Source organism: Microcaecilia unicolor, chromosome 6 (assembly GCF_901765095.1).
Source record: "Microcaecilia unicolor chromosome 6, aMicUni1.1, whole genome shotgun sequence".
In the NCBI taxonomy this organism is placed as follows: Eukaryota; Metazoa; Chordata; class Amphibia; order Gymnophiona; family Siphonopidae; genus Microcaecilia; species Microcaecilia unicolor.
The window spans coordinates 214,742,412-214,765,709 of record NC_044036.1 but is presented as its reverse complement, the minus strand read 5'-3'; the positions used below and the strand labels follow the sequence as shown (position 1 = coordinate 214,765,709).

General features: G+C 43.3%; 1 protein-coding gene across 4 annotated transcripts in view; it reads right to left on the bottom strand.

The window, feature by feature from the left end:
• GRIN1 (glutamate ionotropic receptor NMDA type subunit 1) overlaps positions 1-23,298 on the bottom strand; it is a 703,940-nt gene that overhangs the window by 648,428 nt on the left and 32,214 nt on the right. For all 4 annotated transcript variants that reach the window (XM_030206505.1, XM_030206506.1, XM_030206507.1 and 1 more), the window contains exons 2-3: positions 4,968-5,102; positions 1,227-1,403 (exon numbers count right to left, since the gene is read on the bottom strand). In XM_030206505.1, the coding sequence (XP_030062365.1) occupies positions 1,227-1,403; positions 4,968-5,102 (312 nt within the window). The remainder of the gene's footprint in view (positions 1-1,226; positions 1,404-4,967; positions 5,103-23,298) is intronic.

Sequence of the window (23,298 nt, the reverse complement as noted above, 5' to 3'; positions counted from 1 at the left end):
ATGCTGTGCAAAAAAAAAAAAAAAATAGCCATAGCAAAATCAAACAACTTGATGATGAAAAATACCTGAGTGGGAGGATGAGGACTAAAAATGGCCTGCTCTGAGGAGAGCATGACATGAAACATGTTCATTCATTTTTGCAGAAAACTAAGAACTGAGGGGATACGGTATGGTATGGCAGCAGGAATAGGCATGCATGCACAGTGAGGTTTTCTCAAAAATTCTGGAAAATGTTGAAGGAAGCTTCCAGTGCAGGCTTCATCAGATGATATCACTCATTTGTGAGGATTCACTTATTTTGCTTTCCCTTAAAGAACTGGCTGGCACTGAATATTTGGTTATAACTTCAAATGCAGTGACAAGCATTTAAATGAAATGCTGGCTGCATGAGTCTGAATATTGCCTCATATTTTTTATAACACATCTTTTGCCAGTGAGGCAAGTTTAATATAACCAGTTGTTAAAAAGAAATTCATGAGCAACTCTAGCCTTTAACTACTGACTATTTCAACAACATAACTCCATGTCAACCATAGATTTTGATCATTCCTTAATTTCAAAACGCTATTATCCTTTTTCTCTCAAAACTAGTTTGGTGTGGCCTAGTTCGCACATGTTTCTGAACACTTTAGAATGGAAGGAGGTGGTAACCAAAATACCATCTCAATCCACACAGTAACAAATTAGATTAGGTTGAGGGAAAGCCAAAGATCCATAACTTTCAATCATGCAAAATCACCTCTGCCATCTTCTTAGTGTGGTTGTAGGAGAAAGCAAAAAGCAACAATGCTATGATACAGTATCAAAGTGCATTGTAAAGAAAAATGATAAACCAGTGACTGAATGAACACCTATGATATACACACAGCATTGTGTTGGTAACACTGAATGGATTTTGTGTCTTTTAGACAACAGAAAAGGGGATTGGCCCTGTGACCCTTGGCATAAGGAATATGGACCTAGTACTGTATCTTTGCAGCTCCAGGTTATTCCCTTCATTTTGTGGTTGATTTACATGTAGGAGATTTTGACTATGGCAAAAGCAAGTGAAATGAACAAAGTACAAAGTTCTACCAACTACTAGTCAGACACTGTTGATGCTTTAAGCATAATGTTAGCCATGTTACAATGGAAAGAAAATGTGTTTAACATACAGAAATCTACATACATACAACAGCTTGAAGATTTGTTTTTTAATTACAGAACAAAGGCAATGTTGAACTGACCTTTGATTCCCTTTCTTCAAGGAGGGTCTCCAGCTTCTTCTGGGTAGCTCGACCCTCGTGATCTTCACTGACAATGAGAATGATGTGGTTCCAGTTAAAGACGTGCATCAGTTCAAACCAGACATTGGCCTGGTGGGAATAAGGTGGAACGGTGCGCAGGAAGGACAGATGGATGCTCTGCAAAAAAGAATATGGTTCAGCATATGTTTTTATATTTGGTTGCAAGGTGGAATGGCAGACAACCATTGACTGCTGGGCACTCTAGGGCTCCACCAGAAAGGAGTGTACTATCATATAGCAATGCTGTCATTAAATGGGGAAAACTCATGACTTCATGGGCAAAGCCAATCCCAAAGATCCTTGTCATAGTGACTATATGTCTTTCCTGACATTAGAAGTATTTGAATACTCTTATCAAAATTTCTGGGCTCATTCATTCAAGCATATATTTCTCTCAAGCTATTTAATATTTAGTCAAAGAACTGTAGAATGTTGGGTTATACTTTTCGAGTGGAGATTAAGATAAACAGTATTCCAAAGGTACATAAGTCAGCAGAATGGATGGAGTGCTTTTGTACTTTTCCGCCTTTTCTTCTTCAATATTCAAGATCCTCTCCAGCGTGACTCAAGTAGACATGGTATACCCCAAGAGATAATCCCAGTGCTCCTGTGTTGCCATGAGAAATTGATGCTCAGATAACTCTCTCTTCTCCTTTTCTGGGCTTCTGTACATCAATTCACCACATGATCAAAATCTGGATTTCCTCACACCTTAGTTCTAAGCCTCAGGGCAGGTTTGGAAAGGGTTTTTGGGTTTATTTTTATCAACATTCAGTTTTTCCCAAAGACATTTTGGGGATGATTCTATAATAGTGCACCTCCATTTAGGTACCCATGGCCGGCCACCTCCGGGGCCGGCTCCGTAAATGGGCGGGGCCAACCGTATTTTAAAAAAAGATGGCCGGCCATCTTTTCCTTCGATAATATGGTTGGCGCCAGCTAAATCTCAACATTTAGGTCGAATGTTGAGATCGCCGGGTTTAGAGATGGCCGGGTATGGTTTTTGCCATAATGGAAACTAGGCCCGGTCATCTCAAACCCTGTGAAATGCAAGCCTTTTGGTCGTGGGAGAAGCCAGCATTTGTAGTGCACTGGCCCCCCTGACATGCCAGGAACCAACCGGGCACCCTAGGGGGCACTGCAGTGGACTTCAAAAATTGCTCCCAGGTGCATACCTCCCTTTCCTTGTGTGCTGAGCCCCCCAAAACCCCCTCCCCACAACTCTACACCACTACCATAGCCTTAAGGGGTGAAGGGGGCACCTACATGTAGGTACAGTGGGTTTTGGGGGGGGGGGTTGGAGGGCTCAACATATACCACCACAAGTGTAACAGGTAGGGGGGTGTGGGCCTGGGTCCACCTGCCTGACGTGCACTGCACCCACTAAAAGTGCTCCAGGGAGCTGGGTATGACATTTCAGGCTGGCATAGAGGCTGGCAACAAATTTTTTTTTTTTGGGTGGGAGGGGGTTAGTGACCAATGGGGGAGTAAGGGGAGGTGATCCCCGATTCTCTCCGGTGGTCATCTGGTCAGTTCAGGCACTTTTTTGTGCCTTGGTCGTAAGAAAAACAGGACCAGGTAAAGTCGTCCAAGTGCTCATCAGGGACGCCCTTTTTTTTTCATTATGGGTTGAGAACGCCCATGTGTTAGGCACACCCAAGTCCCGCCTTCGCTACACCTCCGACACGCCCCGGTGAACTTTGGTCATCCCTGCAAAGAAAAACAAATAGGGACTCCCAAAATCGGCTTTCGATTATGCCGATTTGGGCGACCCTGTGAGAAGGACGCCCATCTTCCGATTTGTGCCAGGGGCATCCTTCTCTTTCGAAAATTAGACTGATAGTGTCCATATAGAATACTAATATAAATGTGGATGCCCAATAATGGTATACACTTAGGTGCCCCATTTACACCTGCCATAGACCATAAATAGGGGGATATCAAAATGCAGCAGGCACACAGGCAACTTATAGCATTCTGTAAGTTGCCCACCTAAATTTCTACCCCACCTCACAAATATGCATTATGTCATTTGAATGCCTACTTGTAGAATACCACTTAGAGGGGCATAATCAAAAGGGGCGCCCAAGTTTTCCTGAGGACGTCCTTGCAGGATGTCCTGATGAAGGGGCAGGGAAACCTGTATTATCGAAACAAGATGGCGTCCATCTTTCGTTTCGATAATACGGTCGGGGACACCCAAATCGAGAAATTTAGGTCAACCTTAGAGATAGTCGTCCCCGATTTTTGGCGATAATGGAAACCGAGGACGCCCATCTCAGAAACGACCAAATCCAACCCATTTAGTTGTGGGAGAAGCCAGCATTCATAGTGCACTGGTCCCCATGACAGGCCAGAACACCAATGGGGCACCCTAGGGGGCACAGCAGTGGACTTCAGAAATTGCTCCCAGGTGCATAGCTCCCTTACCTTGGGTGCTGAGACCCCCCCCCCAAAAAAAAAACCCACTACCCACAACTGTACAACACTACCATAGCCCTTACGGGTGAAGGGGGCCACCTACATGTGGGTACAGTGTGTTTCTGGTGGGTTTTGAGGGGCTCGCATTTACCACAACAAGTGTAACAGGTGGGGGGGGGGGGTTGGCCTGGGTCCACCTGCCTGAAGTGCACTGCACCCACTAAAACTGCTCCATGGACCTGCATACTGCTGTCAGGGAGCTGGTTATGACATTTAAGGCTGGCATAGAGGCTGGCAAAAAATATTTTTAAAGTTTTTTTAGGGTGGGAGGGGGTTAGTGACCACTGGGGGAGTAAGGGGATGTCATCCCCGATTCCCTCCGGTGGTCATCTGGTCAGTTCGGGCATCTTTTTGAGGCTTGGTCGCAAAGAAAAAATGGGCCAAGTAAAGTCGCCCAAGTGCTCGTCAGGGACGTCTTTCTTTTTTCCATTATCAGTCGAGAACACCCATGTGTTAGGCACGCCCCAGTCCCGTCTTCGCTATGCTTTCAACACGCTCCCAGGAACTTTGGTCGTCCCCGCGACAGAAAGCAGTTGAGGACACCCAAAATCAGCTTTCGATTATACAGATTTGGGCAACCCTGTGAGAAGGACGCCCATCTCCCGATTTATATCAAAAGATGGGCGCCCTTCTCTTTCAAAAATAAGCCTGTAAGGCACCAAAATGACATTTTTTGCACAGAAGTGTACACTTAGGTGCCTAAATATCAATTTTCTGCATATTTAGGAATACAGCTGGTATATAATTATAAGCAACTTGTTATAGAATTACCTTTGTTTCTGGACTGTGGTAAGACAGTGGGATTCAGAAAGTTTGCATTGCCACTTATCTACAACAGAACACATACAGCACGAACAAGGCATGTGTTTGGGCGAGCTTGCCATGCTCCTACCCATGCTGTACCTGTTCTTTACTAGGCCAGTGTATGTGGGAGGAGCAGGAGGAAGGGGAAGAGTGTGCACTGCAGTAGTCCCTGCCCTACCTTTGTATGCAGGGTTTAAGTTTCCAGTGATGACAATTTCACAGCAGTATTCAATTCATAAAAAGATTTTTTTAAATATTTTACCAGAAAATAATAGAAAAATCCAGAGGGCACTGAAAAATTATCTGAGTAAGTTGGGTAGAAATCATTGGACTCCAGCATGGTAGTCCCTTCACTTTGTATGTTTACGAGGTATTTAAAAAACATGCAGCAGTTACCTTATCAGAATAAATAGACATGCGTGTTGTCAGACCAATGACAGGAATCCTGTAGAAGCCAGCTGTGTATGAGACGGGGGTTGGTGTTAGGTGGTCATTGGACGCAGGTGAATGGCTAACTAATATTGCATAGACCTGTGGGACACAGGATATAGCACAAAAATATTACTGCACATCACATATGTACAACAGCTTTCCTGTAGTGAAAACTATCTGCCCTTCTCTTTAACAGGCAATAATGAAGATGAGCAAACAATGTGAAATTTTAAAACATGATGAAAGTGATAAGAGATGTATGTCATAAGATACTGTATATGTGCAAATAAAAGAAGATGGAAGTATCAGTGACTGGAAAGATTCTGACCTCTTGACTTATACAATGGGTAATGAGAAAGCTCTATATCTTTGGTGTATTGTTAGGAGTTAAGTTTATAAGGAATATGAGCATGTAGAACAGCATTTTGCCCACTCAAGGGCATTTCTGTAACTGGGCACCAACATTTACACGTTGTGGATGTTAATGTACAGAATACTTGCACTTATGCACATAAGTATATGCTTACCTACAAATGTGCCAGCCAGGTGCTTAAGTGCTACTCTGTATTGGCACACATAAATGATATACCCCCCTTTTACAAAGTCGCGATAACGGCTGCCACTGCATGGGCTATGTTGGCATTGCCATGCGGCTTTGTTAAAGGGAGGGATAGTGTGTAAATGAAAGTGGAGCATGCACACAGGTGAAACATGGATGGGATACCCACTTACATGTGTAACTTACACACTACTGTAAGTTACTCCTGTTCCTGCTGTATTTACACTAAGTGCCAGTAGATGTACCTGGTATATGACTGGTGTAACTCTGGACATGTAAATGTGTGGCACCCTGATACTGGGTTATGCTGGTATTCTTTAGAACTGCCCCTGTGGAGGCTAAGATCCTTATTCTACAAAGGTTATGCTCCTAATGCACACTCCTAAAATGTATGCTCCTATATTTACACTCCTACATTTATGCTCCTAAATTCCGAGAGTAATCTATTTTGGAGCATAAATTGGGCTTGTAATTTAGGAGCATAAATTTAGGAGTGTAAATGTAAGAACATAAATTATGCTATTAAAATTTAGGAGCATACATTTTAGGAGCATAAATTTAGGAGGAGTAGCCTAGTGGTTAGTGCAGTTGACTTTGATTTTGGGGAACTGAGTTCAATTCCCACTGCAGCTTCTTGTGACTCTGGGCAAGTCACTTAACCCCCCATTGCCCCTGGTACAAAATAAGTACCTGAATATATGTAAACCGCTTTGAATGTAGTTGCAAAAACCTCAGAAAGGCAGTATATCAAGTCCCATTTCCCTTTCCTCTTTATAGAATATGGCCCTAATTTTATAAGAGAGTGTTTAGGTTTATAGGGTATTAAGCACCCAGTGGTAGCTTATTTTATAAAGATACGTGGAGGGGCATTTTCAATAGAACGTCTAAATCAGAATTTGGACGTTTTACAAAAACGTTCAAATTCTGAACAGGAAAGAAGGTCATTTTTTAAAAAGATAGACGTCTATCTTTTGTGTTCGAAAATACTATGGACGTCCAAAACAGAGGAGTGGCCTAATGGTTAGTGCAGCGGGCTTTGATCCTGGCAACATGGGTGTAGAAAACAATATTCTGTTAATATAGGGTTAATCATTCTTACAATTTCTAAATAAATGTAGAAGAGGAACAGTTCTTCTGACCTTCTGCATTATAAGTAGAACTGAATGTTCTTAGATATGCTTTTTTGCCAGGCTAGCATTACTACCCGTCTAGAACTGTCTCCCTTGTGGAACTGCATGTAGGCATTGTAAGAGAAAGGTTTATAAGAGCAGGGGGGGGGGGGGTTGAGTCAGACAACCTCCAGATGTTGGATTTTTGTCTCCTTGCAAGAGAAATAAAGGTGTTTGTGTGGTGCCTTTTTTTTTTGTTTGTTACATTTGTACCCTGTGCTTTCCCACTCATGGCAGGCTCAATGTGGCTTACATGGGGCAATGGAGGGTTAAGTGACTTGCCCAGAGTCACAAGAAGCTGCCTGTACCAGGAATTGAACTCAGTTCCACAGGACCAAAGTCCACCACCCTAACCACTAGGCCACTCCTGGATTTGTTAGTATATTAATTAAAATTCTTTTAACAGCTTGGTCCTTCGAGCCGGAAACCAATATCCTTTTCCTTGTGTCAGGGTCGGAACTGTTGTGTACATGGGTTTTGAATAAATGCTTGAATTAAAAGTCCCCCAGGGAGATCCTGAAAAAAGAGGTCAGTTCTTCTGACACTTGGAAGGGTGACGGTTTTCTTTTCTGTGCATCATGAATCTCATGGGACCAACTTAGGTAACGTGGAGGGGAATAATCGAACGGCGCTAGCAAAATACATGACCGGCGATGTATTTTGGCGGCGCCGCAAACAGCTGGCCAGACCCATATTTTCGAAAAAGATGGCCGGCCATCTTTTGTTTCGATAATACGGTTCCGGCCAGCCAAATGCATTGAATTTGGCTGGGGTTTGAGATGGCCGGCTTCGTTTTTTTAGCGATAATGGAAAGTTATGTTGGCCATCTCAAACCCCGGCCAAATTCAAGGCATTTGGCCGTGGGAGGAGCCAGCATTTTTAGTGCACTGGCCCCCCTGACATGCCAGGACACCAACCGTGCTCCCTAGGGGTCACTGCGGTGGACTTCAGAAAAGCTCCCACGTGCATAGCTCCCTTACTTTGGGAGCTGAGCCCCCCAACCCCCCCCCCCCCCAAAACCCACTACCGACAAATGTACTGCACCCACTAAAACTGCTCCAGGGACCTGCATACAGCCTCTAGGACTTATTGCTGCTGTATAACATTGGCACACCAGTTGACACCTGAAGACTAATCTCTCCGAAAACGTCCTTTATTGGAATGACCGCGTTTACTCACAGTTAACTGCAGATCAGAGGTTGTGCCCCACTGGCAACGAGTCTCCCTGGTACTGAGATGAGCAGTAGGTCAGAGCTGGCAGAATGCTGTACAATGCCCTCTTTCAGCTACATTCAAGGTAAGAACTAAGTTCTGTAATGTGGCTAACACAGGAAAGGGAACTAATACTGGCTTACAAAAATGGCCACTACCGCATGGACTACAACAGGAAACAAAACAGGGCACACTCTGACCCAGTAAGCAGGGGGAAAAGCAGAGCCTACCAACTACCAATACCTATACCCACCACAATGCATTGCTGATGTGACTCTGCAGTGCAAATAACAGAAAAGGTGCCACATTCACCCCATAGCCACATCACAAGCAGGCAAAGGCTGTCGGAGGACAGAACACATTCTGCTGTCATGGAGGTGGGTATGGCATTTGAGGCTGGCAAAAAAGTATTTGTAACCTGTTTTTTATGCTGGGAGGGGGTTGGTGACCACTGGGGGAGTACGGGGAGGTCATCACCGATTCCTTCCAGTGGTCATGTGGTCAGTTCAGGCACCTTTTTGAAGCTTGGACCTGAAAAAAAAGGGACCAAGTAAAGGCGGCCAAATGCTCTTCATCGCCGGGGTTTTTATTCCATTATGGGCTAAAGCCGGCCATTTCATAACCCCGCCCATGCCCGCCCATGTCCCGCTTTCGCGTCGCTGCCAACATGCCCCCTTGAACTTTCGCCGGCTCTGCGACGGGAAAGCGGCGATGGTGTCAAAATAGCGGCTTTCAATTATACCGATTTGGCCACTTTTGCGAGATCGCTGGCCATCTCCCAATTTGTGTCGGAAGATGGCCGGCGATTACTTTAGAAAATGAGCTGGTTAGGTAACTTACCAGCTTATTTTAATAAGAGAAAAATGCCTATAGTGCAACCTAAATCGGGAGATAGACGTTTGTCTCGCAAAGGCGCCCAAATCGGTATAATCGAAAGCCGATTTTGGGCGTTTCCAACTGCACTCCGTCGGGGAAACGAATAAAGTTGACGGGGCGTGTCGGAGGCGTGGTGGAGGTGGAACTGGGGCGTGGTTATCAACCGATGAGAGATGGGCGTCTTTAGCTGATAATCGAAAAAAAAGGCGTTTTTACCGCGATTTTGGGTCATTTTTTTGGACCCTTTTTTTCACGAACAAGTCCCAAAAAAGTGGTCCAACTGCCCAGATGACCACTGGAGGGAATCGGGGATGACCTCACCGGACTCCCCCAGTGGTCACTAACCCCCTCCCACCAAAAAAATCCCACTTTACAAACTTTTTTTCCAGCCTCTAGGCCAGCCTCAAATGCCATACCCACCTCCATGACAGCAGAATGTGTTCGATCTTGTCACAGCCTTTCCCTGGGTCAGATGTGGCTCTCGGGTGCAGTACAGGGTCATATCAGCATTGCATTGTGGTGGGTGTAGGGTATTGGGCTCCGTGATTTCATTAGCTTGTGTTACAGTCTCACGATGTTGGTATTTGGTAGGCTCTTCTCCCATGGTGCTTTTCTCCCTGCCTACTGGGTCAGAGTGTGCCCTGTTGTGTTTCCTGTTGTAGTCCATGCGGTAGTGGCCATTTTTGTAAGCCAGTTTTAGTTCCCTTTCCTGTGTTAGCTACGTTACAGAACTTAGTTCTTACCTTGAATGTGGCTGAAAGAGGGCATTGTACAGCATTCTGCCAGCTCTGACCTACTGCTCATCTCAGTACCAGGGAGACTCGTTGCCAGTGGGGCACAACCTCTGATCTGCAGTTAACTGTGAGTAAATGTGGCTATTCCAATAAAGGATGTTTTCGGAGAGATTAGTCTTCAGGTGTCAACTGGTGTGCCAATGTTATATAGCAGCAACCAGTCCTAGAGGCCTGCGTGTATGCAGGTCCCTGGAGCAGTTTTAGTGGGTACCGGAGTGCACTTCAGCCAGGTGGCCCCAGGCCCATCCCCCCCCCCCCCCCCCCCCCACCTGTAACACTTGTGCTGGTAAATGGGAGGCCTCAAAAACCCACTGTACCCACATGTAGGTGTCCCCTTCACCCCTATGGTAGTGTTGTACATTTGTGGGTAGTGGGTTTTGGGGGAGGGGGTTGGGAGCTCAGCACCCGTGGTAAGGGAGCTATGCATGTGGGAGCTTTTTCTGAAGTCCACCGCACTGACCTGGGGTGCCTAGTTGGTGTCCTGGCATATCAGGTGGACCAGTGTACTACCAATCCTGGCCCCTCCTACGACCAAATGGCTCGGATTAGGACGTTTTGAGCTGGGCGTTTTTAGTTTCCATTATCACTAAAAAAAACAAATGCCCAGCTCAAAAACGTCCATTTTTTCGAAAATACGGTTTGGCCCGCCCCTTCACAGACCCGTTCTCTGAGATAAACGCCCATGGAGATAGGCGTTTCCGTTCGATTATGCCCCTCTTAGGGTAACTGAGATTTGGAGCGAGGACTCTTTTTTCAATCTGAGATTGATTTCTATAGTATAAAAAAAAGAAGTCCAAGGTTTGGAACCCACTCCGTGTGCACGTTAAAGACAAGAGAGAGTTGGTAGGAATTTGGAATTCCTAAAACCAACAGTTTAATAGCTATGAGAAATTTATGTTGTAAGCTTGTTTTGTGTGTATATCTGTGTTGTGTTTTGCAAAGTCCCCAAAGCATGAGATCCTTTGTGGAGACCCTAGGTTTATGCATAAGTGTAATCCAGATACTGTGTTGTATTTAAATAAATGGAAAAAGAAGTTTGGATTTGGTAGTAAATTAACTGTTGCATCATGTTAGATGTTACTACAAGATATAGGAAATTATGAGATCACTAACCCTAAGAAGCCCAAGACTGTTTCCTAGAATCTTGTAAAAGGGAAAAAAATTTAATTGAAGAAATGTCATTTTTATTTTTTCTACATAAGAAGAACTATATATTCTATAGCAAACAATGCTATAGTACTTGAGAGATTTTGATCATTTTAAATTTTGTTTTTACTGGGAATACTAGAGGATTCCCTTCTAACGAATATTTTTATGGAAACACTGTCCCTGTTTTACCAAAGCTTTGTGTATGGAGCACCTGAATTTCATTGTTTCGAATAATGTCTTTTTATTTTTCTTGAATCCATTTGTTAAAGAAATATGTCACATTTCTATTATGTTGACAATTCATTCTTTTCTTTAATTCTTTTGGGCATATTACTGGAATTATTACTAAGCTTAAATACTTCACATTCCACAACTAGAGTTTCTTTTCCTTTAGCAAAAAACTTTCCTTAAAGATATTTCTTGCTTGATCCAATCTTTGTAAATTGCCTTATTTTAAGTTACGTGACAGAAACTATATTTTGTTTAAGAGCACTAACTTTTAAGAGATTCCTGAATTTTATTATACAAAGATGTTTTTCCCTCCCTTCAAACTAAAGTCTGGTTCAAAGCTTATCATTAATTCTTTTGAATTCTCTGTGGTATGTTTCTTCATAAGTACATAAGTATTGCCATACGGAAAGACCAAAGGTCCATCAAGCCCAGCATCCTGTTTCCAACAGTGGCCAATCAAGATCACAAATACCCGACAAGATCCCAAAAAGTACAAAACATTTTATACTGCTTATCCCAGAAACAGTGGATTTTCCACAAGCCCATTTAATAATGGTCTATGGACGTTTCCTTTAGGAAGCTGTCCAAACCTTTTTTTAAACTCCGCTAAGCTAACCGCCTTTACCACATTCTCTGACAACGAATTCTAGAGTTTAATTACACATTGAGTGAAGAAAATTTTCTCCGACTTGTTTTAAATTTACTACATTGTAGCTTCATCGCATGCCTCCTAGTCTTAGTATTTTTGGAAAGCATGAACAGAAGCTTCACATCTACCCGTTCAACTCCACTCATTATTTTATAGACCTCTATCATATCTCCCCTGAGCCACCTTTTCTCCAAGCTGAAGAGCCCTAGCCGCTTTAGCCTTTCCTCATAGGGAAGTCGTCCCATCCCCTTTATCATTTTCGTCGCCCTTCTCTGCACCTTTTCTAATTCCTCTATATCTTTTTTGAGATGCAGCAACCAGAATTGAACACAATATTTGAGGTGCGGTTGCACCATGGAGCAATACAAAGGCATTATAACATCCTCATTTTTGTTTTCCATTTCTTTCCTAATAATACCTAAAATTCTATTGGCTTTCTTAGCCGCAGCAGCACACTGAGCAGAAGGTTTCAACGTATCATCAACAACGACACCTAGATCCCTTTCTTGGTCCGTAACTCCTAATGTGGAACCTTGCATGACGTAGCTATAATTCAGGTTCTTTTTTTCCCACATGCATCACCTTGCACTTGCTCACATTAAATGTCATCTGCCATTTAGATGCCCAGTCTCGTAAGGTCCGCTTGTAATTTTTCACAATCCTCCCGCGATTTAACGACTTTGAATAACTTTGTGTCATCAGCAAATTTAATTACCTCACTAGTTACTCCCATCTTGAGGTCATTTATAAATATGTTAAAAAGCAGCGGTCCTAGCACAGACCCCTGTGCTTATGGAATGATGACTGCTTTTGCTGCCTGCATGCCAACATCTGAGGCCTTTAGCCAAAGAGAGAGTCTACTGCCCCCATGCACTTTATATGGCATTACCATAGAGGAAGCTGAATTAACAGTGTTTGTTCAGCATCTAAAACGCAAACTAGCAGAAGGTAAAAATTTCCCATCTTTAATCAAAGTACTAGACAACTGCAATGTGGACACTTTCCCCAAATGTCAGTGCCCTATTAAGAGTACTTATCACTCTGCTGATGTCAACTTGCACTGTGGAACGACTGTTTTCAACTGTAAACAGGATCAAAACGGCATCAAGAGCCTCAATGCTCACCAGTCGCCTCCATAATCTGTCACTGTTATCATTTGAAAGAGAACTGTGTGATTCATTTGACTATGACAGAATTATTGATATATTCAACACCAAAAGACGGCACCTCATTCTTTAGTGAGCATAGTTTCTCGACTTAATTTGCTACATATTATTATACAGCTTTGGAATTGTACATTTATGCACTTACTGTATTTGTATTAAAGCACATTGCACTGTTCTTTTTAAATAGTTACACTTCTTGAGTGCATGTAACCACACCTATACTTTCTACATTTGAAAAGTAAGAGATGGCTTTGTTCTTAGTTTTTATTTTAAACTGTTTGTTTTTACAAATGTCCCTGACATAGCCTTCAGGCAAAACATGGTCATGCTGGATCATTTTCAGTAAAGTGTTTTTGGTTTTGTTCTTCGTCTGTGATTTGTTCTGTCCTTTGATAGACGTTTCTTATAAAGCAAAGTTGAATGATATGTACCAAACTGTGGCAATTTTATTTTGTTAGCATCAGAATGGAGAGAAAGCAGTAGAACTAAAGGAAGGGAAAAAGACTTCAAAAGTTTTCTTCCTGTTTTGATTAATCAGGCATTTACATTTGTTATAAGCAAAGTATATGCCATTGCTGTAATTATACTGTTATGTTTGTTGACATATTTGCCGTTATAGTAGACATATCTGATCAAGTTTGATATGGCATAATGTAACTATATTTAAAACGATTGGGTTTTTTCACATTAAGTAAGTGATTTATGTTAGAAATCCATAATTAAGTGCATTGTAAGACATTATTTTGTAGTCTCTCTCTCTCTCTCTCTGATATATATATATATATATATATATATATATATATATATATATATATATATATATACAGTGCACTCCATTTAAGTGCACGTCGGATAAGCACATGCTCTGTTTAACTGCATGCCGTTTTTGGCACCATCAATTTCTATGGGGACAAACTTCGGTTTAGCGCACCACTGATAAGTGCAAGATTCGCATATATGCATGGTTCAAGACTGCTCCTCTGCAGGAAAGACTCTGCATAAGTGCGTGCCTGGAATATGGAAGCCGATTGGCGCGTGACAACCAACAATTTCAAGTGTCTTGAAGCAGAAAGACCAGCTTCTGGAAGACTGGGAAAACAACACAAATCCACAATGGAAAAGAAAACAGGCGGGAAAAGCTGAGGAGGTAGAAGATGGTTTTCTCGAGTCAGGAGCAGACAGTTTCCTGTTAGTGGTCCACTGCTTATGGAGAAAGCTAAACAGGTAGCAGAAAGTCTTGGACTAACTGAATTCAAAGCCACTGTTGGATGGTTGGAAAGATGGAAGGAGAGGAACAGCATAAAATTCAAGAAGCAGCATGATGAGAAACAAGACGCTGATGACTTTGGTGCTGAAAATTGGGTTGTTTCAGTTCTTCCTACCATCTTAAATGAGTTTGCACCTCGTGACATTTTCAATGCTGACGAAAATGGTCTCTACTGGCGAGCGATTCCTGATGGAACACTTGCATTCAAACATGCCAAAACTACTGGAGGTAAAACATCGAAGGACCGACTGACAATCCTCCTTTGCTGCAATATCAATGGGAGTGAGAAGTTGGAACCCCTCGTCATTGGAAAGAGCAAACAGCCCCGTTGCTTCAAGAAAGTTAAGCGACTTCCTGTGTCAGGCGACCCTCAGGGGGAGGAATGCTGGCTTCGGCCTAACCCCTGGTAAGCCTTTCCTCAGCTGAGAGGTGCCCAGCTCTACCACCGGCTGCCTTTCAGGTGCTGTGGAGGACTTGCAGCTCATCTGCATATCCTTACAGCCTTCTCCGGGGTGACACCCAGGTCCACTCCGATCCACTCAGGGCCTCCGCTCTAGGTGCCGCGCGCCATTAGCATTTTTCTCTTTACATCTAATCTTCTTCCCAGTTGCTAAAGTACCTCAGTCGTTTATGGCCCCTATTCACATTCTCTTCCTAGCCCTGTCCCTTCCTAATCTTTTCCCTCACCCCCTACCTCTCTCCGCTACAGGAACTCACTGCCTATCCATCGACTTCATCACCTCACCTTCTCTCCTACCCTCTTCCTCCCTCTTGACTTTTAATCTCCGTCTCGTTCTTCCCTCCATTTTGCCTTCCCCATTCCACCTAAATGCCTCTCGCCTTCGACGCCTTCGTGGCCACACCTCTCCTACTCTCCTCCGCTCTCTTTTACTCCTTCTCTTACTCTCAACCGGTGACATCAATCCCAATCCTGGCCCCCCTCACCAACTATTATCCCAACTCTACAGATCTCACCGCGACCTCTCTAACCTCATCTCTATTTCTCTACTCCCCTCCTCTTCTCTGCCCTTCTCTTGCGCCCTATGGAATGCCCGCTCTATCTGTAACAAACTCCCCTATATCCAGGACCTCTTTATCTCGCGTCACCTCCATCTGCTCGCCATAACAGAAACCTGGCTCTGTCCTGATGACTCTGCTTCAGTCGCAGCCCTGTGCCATGGTGGTTATCTATTTTCACATACTCCTCGCCCTGCTGGTTGTGGGGGCGGTATTGGACTACTTCTCTCTCCCTCCTCCAGATTTCAACCCCTTCTTCCACCTCAATCTCACTGTTTTTCCTCCTTTGAAGTCCACTCTATCCGCCTTTTCTCTCCTCTGCCTCTTCAAATAGCGGTCATTTATCGTCCCCCTGATAAGTCCCTTTCATCCTTTCTCAGTGACTTTGATGCCTGGCTTGCCTTCTTCCATGATCCTTCCTCCCCCTCTCTCATCCTTGGTGACTTTAATATTCCTGCTAATGATCCTTCCAACTCTTATATTTCCAAGTTACTCGCTTTAACGTCCTCCTTTAATCTCCAACTATGCTCCACCTCCCCCACTCATCAAAATGGTCACTGTCTTGATCTCATCTTCTCCTCCAACTGTTCACCCTCTAGTTTCCTTGCCTCTGATCTACCCCTCTCTGATCACCATCTTATAACTTTCACACTTAAATCTCCTCCCTCCCAGTCCCGTCCTATCTTATCTAATTTATCTAGGAATCTTCACGATATTGGCCCTTCATCTCTATCCTCCCATGTTTCAAACCTCCTCTCTACTGTGGCACCATCCACGTCTGTCAACGAGGCTGTTTCTTCTTACAACAATATCCTCTGCCTTAGACACTCTTGCACCTTTGATGACCCGCCCTATAAGGCGTACAAAAACCCAACCTTGGCTGACTTCTAATATCTGCTACCTACGTTCCTGTACCCGCTCCGCCGAACGCCTCTGGTGGAAATCTCGGGCCCTTGCTGATTTCTTACACTTTAAGTTCATGCTGACCTCCTTCCAATCTGCTCTTTTACGTGCCAAACAGGATTATTATATCCAACTGACCAACTCTCTTGGCTCTAACCCTCGACTTCTCTTCACCACATTGAACTCTCTCCTCAAGGTGCCCCTCCCCCAACTCCCCCTTCATTATCTCTTCAGACCCTTGCTGAATTCTTTCACAACAAGGTTCAAAAGATAAACCTTGCATTCTCTACCTCACCACCTCTCCCTCCACTAGTCTGTTCTCCTCTCTCTCCTTCCCCTCATTCCCTTTCCTCCTTTCCTGAAGTTACTGTTGAGGAAACTACACTTCTCCTTTCTTCCTCAAAATGTACCACCTGTTCCTCTGATCCCATTCCCACCCACCTTCTTAATGCCATCTCTCCTGCTCTTATTCCTTTTATCTGTCACATTCTCAACCTCTCACTTTCCACTGCGACTGTCCCTGCTGCCTTTAAACATGCTGTGGTCACACCTCTCCTTAAGAAGCTTTCACTCGACCCTATTTGTCCCTCTAATTATCGACCCATCTCCCTCCTTCCTTTTCTCTCCAAATTACTTGAGCATGCTGTTCACTGCCGCTGCCTTGATTTTCTGTCCTCACATGCTATTCTTGACCCACTAAAATCTGGTTTTCGCCCTCTGCACTCAACCGAAACTGCTCTTACTAAAGTCTCCAATGACCTATTACTGGCTAAATCCAGAGGTCAATATTCCCTCCTCATTCTTCTTGATCTTTCCACTGCTGTTGACACTGTCGATCACAGCATACTTCTCGATACCCTGTCCTCACTTGGATTCCAGGGCTCTGTCCTTTCCTGGTTCTCTTCCTACCTCTCCCTCCGTACCTTTAGTGTTCACTCTGGTGGATCCTCTTCTACTTCTATCCCTCTGCCTGTCGGCGTACCTCAGGGTTCTGTTCTTGGTCCCCTCCTCTTTTCTATCTACACTTCTTCCCTTGGTTCATTAATCTCATCCCATGGCTTTTCCTACCATCTCTATGCTGATGACTCCCAAATCTACCTTTCTACCCCTGATATCTCACCTTGCATCCAAACCAAAGTTTCAGCGTGCTTGTCTGACATTGCTGTCTGGATGTCTCAATGCCACCTGAAATTAAATATGACCAAAACCGAGCTTCTCATTTCCCCCCCCCCAAACCCACCTCCCCGCTTCCCCCGTTTTCTATTTCTGTTGATGGCTCTCTCATTCTCCCTGTCTCCTCAGCTCGAAACCTTGGGGTCATCTTTGACTCTTCTCTCTCCTTCTCTGATCGTATCCAGCAGATTGCCAAGACCTGTCGTTTCTTTCTTTACAACATCCGTAAAATCCGCCCCTTTCTTTCTGAGCACTCTACCAAAACCCTCATCCACACCCTTGTCACCTCTTGTTTAGACTACTGCAATCTGCTTCTTGCTGGCCTCCCACTTAGTCACCTCTCCCCTCTCCAGTCGGTTCAAAACTCTGCTGCCCATCTCGTCTTCCGCCAGGGTCGCTTTACTCATACTACCCCTCTCCTCAAGTCGCTTCACTGGCTCCCTATCCGTTTTCGCATCCTGTTCAAACTTCTTCTACTAACCTATAAATGTACTCACTCTGCTGCTCCCCAGTATCTCTCCACACTCGTCCTTCCCTACACCCCTTCCCGTGCACTCCGCTCCATGGATAAATCCTTCTTATCTGTTCCCTTCTCCACTACTGCCAACTCCAGACTCCGCGCCTTCTGTCTCGCTGCACCCTACGCCTGGAATAAACTTCCTGAGCCCCTACGTCTTGCCCCAACCTTGGCCACCTTTAAATCTAGACTGAAAGCCCACCTCTTTAACATTGCTTTTAACTCGTAACCACTTGTAACCACTCGCCTCCACCTACCCTCCTCTCTTCCTTCCCATACACATTAATTGATTTGATTTGCTTACTTTATTTTTTGTCTATTAGATTGTAAGGTCTTTGAGCAGGGACTGTCTTTCTTCTATGTTTGTGCAGCACTGCGTACGCCATGTAGCGCTATAGAAATGCTAAATAGTGGTAGTAGTAGTCATATGAGGCTAATGCAAATTCATGGATGACTGGGGAAATTTGGAAGCAGTGGCTAAAGAAGTTAGACACTAGAATGCGGGCACAAAAGCGTCAGATTTTGCTGCTTTGAGATAATTGTGCTGCACACAGGGACAATGTCAGGCTGTCTAACGTCAAGGTGGTCTTCCTGCCACCAAACACTACCTCTCTGATCCAACCTATGAATCAGGGCATAATAGCCAATTTCAAACAACATTATTGGGCTCTTGTGCTACGTCATCTGATGAGCGTTATGGAAGACCAGACTGCCAAGGATAAACGTGCTGTTGAACTGGCTCGTAATCTATCACTTTTGGATTCCCTACATATGCAGAAAGAAGCCTGGAATCATGTTACACAGGCAACCATTGTGAACTGCTACAAGCGGGCAAGCTTTGTTAAGGATGTAGAGAGGGACGAAACAGATGCAGCTGTTGCAAACGCGTCAGATGAAGAGGTTATTGACATCTCAGTCGGTGTTACTGAAGAGGAGTTCCATCGCTACGTAGCTGTCGATTACAATCTACAAACAGCTGAAGACAGCACTGATGTTGAGACATGCGCCTATACGTAAGCAACAACGGCTGATGATGGAACAGGTGAAGAAATGAGCAGCGAGGCACATGCTGACGAAATTCAACAGCCTCCTCCTGTCACTTTTGCAAGAGCGCTGGAGAGTCTCAACACTGTGTGGGCCTATCTGGAGGCCACTGGATGTCAGTGCTATGACAGTTTTTACCGTCTAGCAGACGTAGTCTATGGAACTCATAGACCCAAGAGTGTACAGGGGACTATAACTGATTACTTCAAGCCAGCCTGTCAGTTAACTGAGACTGTATACTGTATGTATAATAATAAACAGTACTGTACATATGTTTATCAGATGTCAAGCTTCTTTGGGTCAAAACGGTTAAGTTACTCAAAGCCCACCTCTTCAATGTCGCTTTCAGCACCTAACCATTGTACCTCTACCCAAGAAATCTAGACTGTCCCAATTTTTGATTGACTGCACTTTTTGTCCTTCTTGTCCTTTAGATTGTAAGCTCCTTTGAGCAGGGACTGTCCTTTCTTTTTTGTACAGCGCTGCATAACCCTGGTAGCGCTCTAGAAATGTTAAATAGTAGTAGTAGTAGTAGTAAGTGCACGCTCTGGTTAACTGCATGCATTTCGTTGGTCCCAGACCCTTGCACTTAAGCGGATTGCACTGTATATATATATTGCACTGTATATATATTCAAGGCCACGAAGAGGCATATTTTCAAAGCACTTAGCCTTCCAAAGTTCCATAGATAGTAACATAGTAGATGACGGCAGAAAAAGACCTGCACGGTCCATCCAGTCTGCCCAAGAAATGTGCCACTTTTTTGTGTATACCTTACCTTGATTTGTACCTGTCTTTTTCAGGGCACAAACCGTACAAGTCTGCCCAGCATTATCCCCGCCTCCCAACCACCAGCCCCGCCTCCCACTGTTATGGTATAAGCCAATCATCAGAATTAAATGTGTAGCATGATGTTGTGTTGGATCAGATACATATATATATATTTGTGCAGCTTTTAGCAGAACTGGCTTTCATTCCAAAAGCCCTCTTCCCTCTCCCTTTGGGGAATATTTACAAGACAAAGGTACTGCTGCAGTGGCAGGGACCTCACCTTGCCTTTTCTCATTCCTTAAACAAAAGAGCTTCCTCTGCCCTCCCACCTAACAAAAGATGGACTAAGGTGGGCACCTGAATACCCCATTGAAAACAAAGAACTCAGGAAAAGCATAAACAGGACATTTGCTTGTCAAAGGTATACCTGCCCCTCCCATCAGCTTTCAGACATGTGCAGAAAGGAAGGACTTGTAATGTGTATCTGCCCCAGAGACTGAGCAGGACATCAAAAGACCATTTGCCAGCAAAATCCAGACTGTAAGTCTCGTGATGTCATAAGACATGAGACCAAGACTCAGGGGTCGTGTGCAGACATAAGACCAAGATACCACAATGCTTTGCAAATGCCCAAGGGTCGTGTGGAAACCAGGACAAAGATCCACATGGCATATCCTCCTGCAGCTTGCAAGGTATAAAAGGACAAGCTGTTTCCCAAGAGTCAGACTCTCTTCAAGCAACTCAGATGATCCACTTACTGCAGAAGCCCTGTTCCTGTCCTGCAAACATGTGCTTACCTAATGCTGTTCATACTGTGTAACAAGGACTTGTAAGTAACATAACTTTTGATCTAGACCTGCTACTTTGTTCTATTTTATGCACAAATTCTCTGTTCTAAGATCCTTTTTAAAACCTACCTCTCGTGTGCAATTGTATATTAAATCAACCTTTTTGAAGCTAAATACGGTCTCTTTGTGTTCTGAGTATATGGTATCTTTTATATATACTTAATTTATTTAATTTATTGCAATTATCACCTTTGGTGATTGGTGGAGAAATTAATATCCTAAAACTTATAAATACAGCACCTGCTCTTAAATTATAAAGAGAGGCGAGTTGCTCTAGAGCTATTTCCCCCAAAATAAATCATTTCTTGTAACATATTAATTGGTGGAGAATTGCGCGCAGAAATATTGTGCCAAAATAGCAGTGTTCTTAAATTATATTTTTGTATTTTGCTGCTTTATAGAGAACTGAGTATCAGGTTTCATTAATTAAATTTCCAATTGATAAATTGATAAGGTTTTCAGGGCATTTAGAATATTTAGAATGCTGTGCTGGATGGATGTTTGGTCTTATTTAGGTACTTATGCACTCATGTACTTTATGTATTTCATAATCAAATCTTTAGGCATGCTCTGGCATAAAATAAAAACCAATTTTGCAGTTTCTTTTGAGAAGGACATAGATAACCCCACTTTGCCTAAGCAATGCGTAGAATCCTCTGGCCCTAATCCTTGGACCCGTAATGTAACTGATGATATTTCCATCCCCTCTGATATTGAAACAAAATGTGATTTATATTCAATTAAGGAAGGGAGCAAGAGAATTTCTGCATGCACTTGGTTAATGTGGACCATATATAAGAAAGCCTTAAAAGAACATGCAGAATTGAATGAGAAGTTACTAGCCAAAGAGAGAGAATGCATGCAGGTAAACACAGAAAAGGATTTTCTAATCACAATGGCTAGTTGCTTAAATGATCAATTAGACGCCCTTAGAATACAGGTGCAATTGCAGGCAGCACAGGAGACTAAAATAAAGGCCCAAATTCTAGCTTTAGAAATGCAGGCCAGCCAGGTTCCAGACTTGAAGCATTTAATCAGAGAATTAATACTGCAAACGCCACATATAGATGAGAATATTGATCATATACACTGTCACAAGGAGATAGAAACCTTAAGACAAAAATTACAGGATGCTCGTATGCAGGTCTCAGCCTTTACGGGTCTCCCATGTGCTCCTCCAGACCCAAATACAGCTACAGCCATGCCTGTTTCAGCTGTGGTAACAGTATCACAGTCCACACCCGTAGCAGGAGGTTCAACTAGAACCATTAGTTCCCAGGCCCCCTCACAGCATCCAAAACCTCAGCACATATATGCACAACCTGTTCTGCAGTCTAATTTAAATGCTCATGATTCAGCTCCTCAACACACAGATGTTTGGGTGATAACCATGCCCCAGTCCCGCCTTCACCACGCCTCCGACACGCCCCCGTCAACTTTATACGCTTCCGCGATGGAGTGCAGTTGAAAACGTCCAAGTTCGGCTTTCGATTATACCGCGTTATTCGTTTTTGTGAGATAAACGTCCATCTCCCGATTTAGGTCAGAACTTGGGCGTTTTTCTCGTTCGATTATAAGCAGGATAGTAATATAGTAGATGACGGCAGAAAAAGACCTGCACGGTCCATCCAGTCCGCCCAAGAAATGTGCCACTTTTTTGTGTATACCTTACCTTGATTTGTACCTGTCTTTTTCAGGGCACAGACCGTACAAGTCTGCCCAGCATTATCCCCGCCTCCCAACCACCAGCCCCGCCTCCCACTACCGGCTCTCTCTCTCTCTCTTTATATATATATATATATATATACGCCACTGCCAGCAGCACTAGGAATCATGAAGCCTCAGTAAAAATTGCCTTAAAGTAATGAGCAGATAAGGGTTTAATGACAAGTAGGCTGGAAAGCAAGAGTAGAAAAGGCACTATGAGTACAGGTGGGTTGTTTCTCTGAAAAAACTGCTGGTTTAAAAACCCATTAGGAAAGCTATGGGAGGCTAATTGTAGGCTTTTCTGGGTGGTCCATCCAAATATTTGTCCTTTTTAGGCCCTACAATTGCTCAGAGGTGAAATAGCCCTGGTGAGGGGGAGGGGTTCCTGAGCTGGTAACATTTTTCAGAGTCCTAAGGCAAAGGGAGCATACCTTCTGCATATTCATTTATTTATTTATGACATTTATATCCCACATTATCCCAAACAAGTTTGAGTTCAATGTGGCTTACAATAAACAGTATTGGATACATAACTAAGAATAATGCATAAGAAAGTAATTTGTTGTAAGAATCCAATTTTACAATACAGTATCATAAACATACTGGATGTTTAACATTTAGAAAATCTATTATGAATGAGAAATTGTACATGAAGCAAAGATAAATGTCATGGACTCCGCCCCTCAGGAGCAGACCACGCCCAATTTCCAAATAAAATTTCTCTCGAACTGTAGTCGGTGACCTGTATCCGGGCTGTCTGACTCCCAAAGGATGGCGTCCACACCAAAATATAGGAAAGATTATAGGAAAGGAGGTAATTTAGGGAAATAAGGATAGAACAAGGGAAAATATAAGGTACAACAATTTCTAAACCAAATAACCAGCCCTCAATAAACTTTAATATTTAACAATTTATTTGTCAGATAAACCAATATATATATATTTTCCTAAAATAACTACTTCAATTTCTATTTTCTAGGTTATCGTCTCTTCTATTCGTTACAAAACATCATTTTATAAACATCAGCTAAGTATTCAAACGTTTGTTCCTCCTTTGTCTCTTATCTATTTGCAATTCTATTTCATTTCTCTTTTCTCAAAGAATTGATACTTTTCTTCACTTTTGTTTTTCAGGTCCTGTACCACTCAATACAACATAACGGTAAGTATGTTTAAGTTTATTTTCTTTTTATCTCTTTCCCTTTAATTTCTTTACCACACTCTGTTGTCTTCTTTGTTCTTG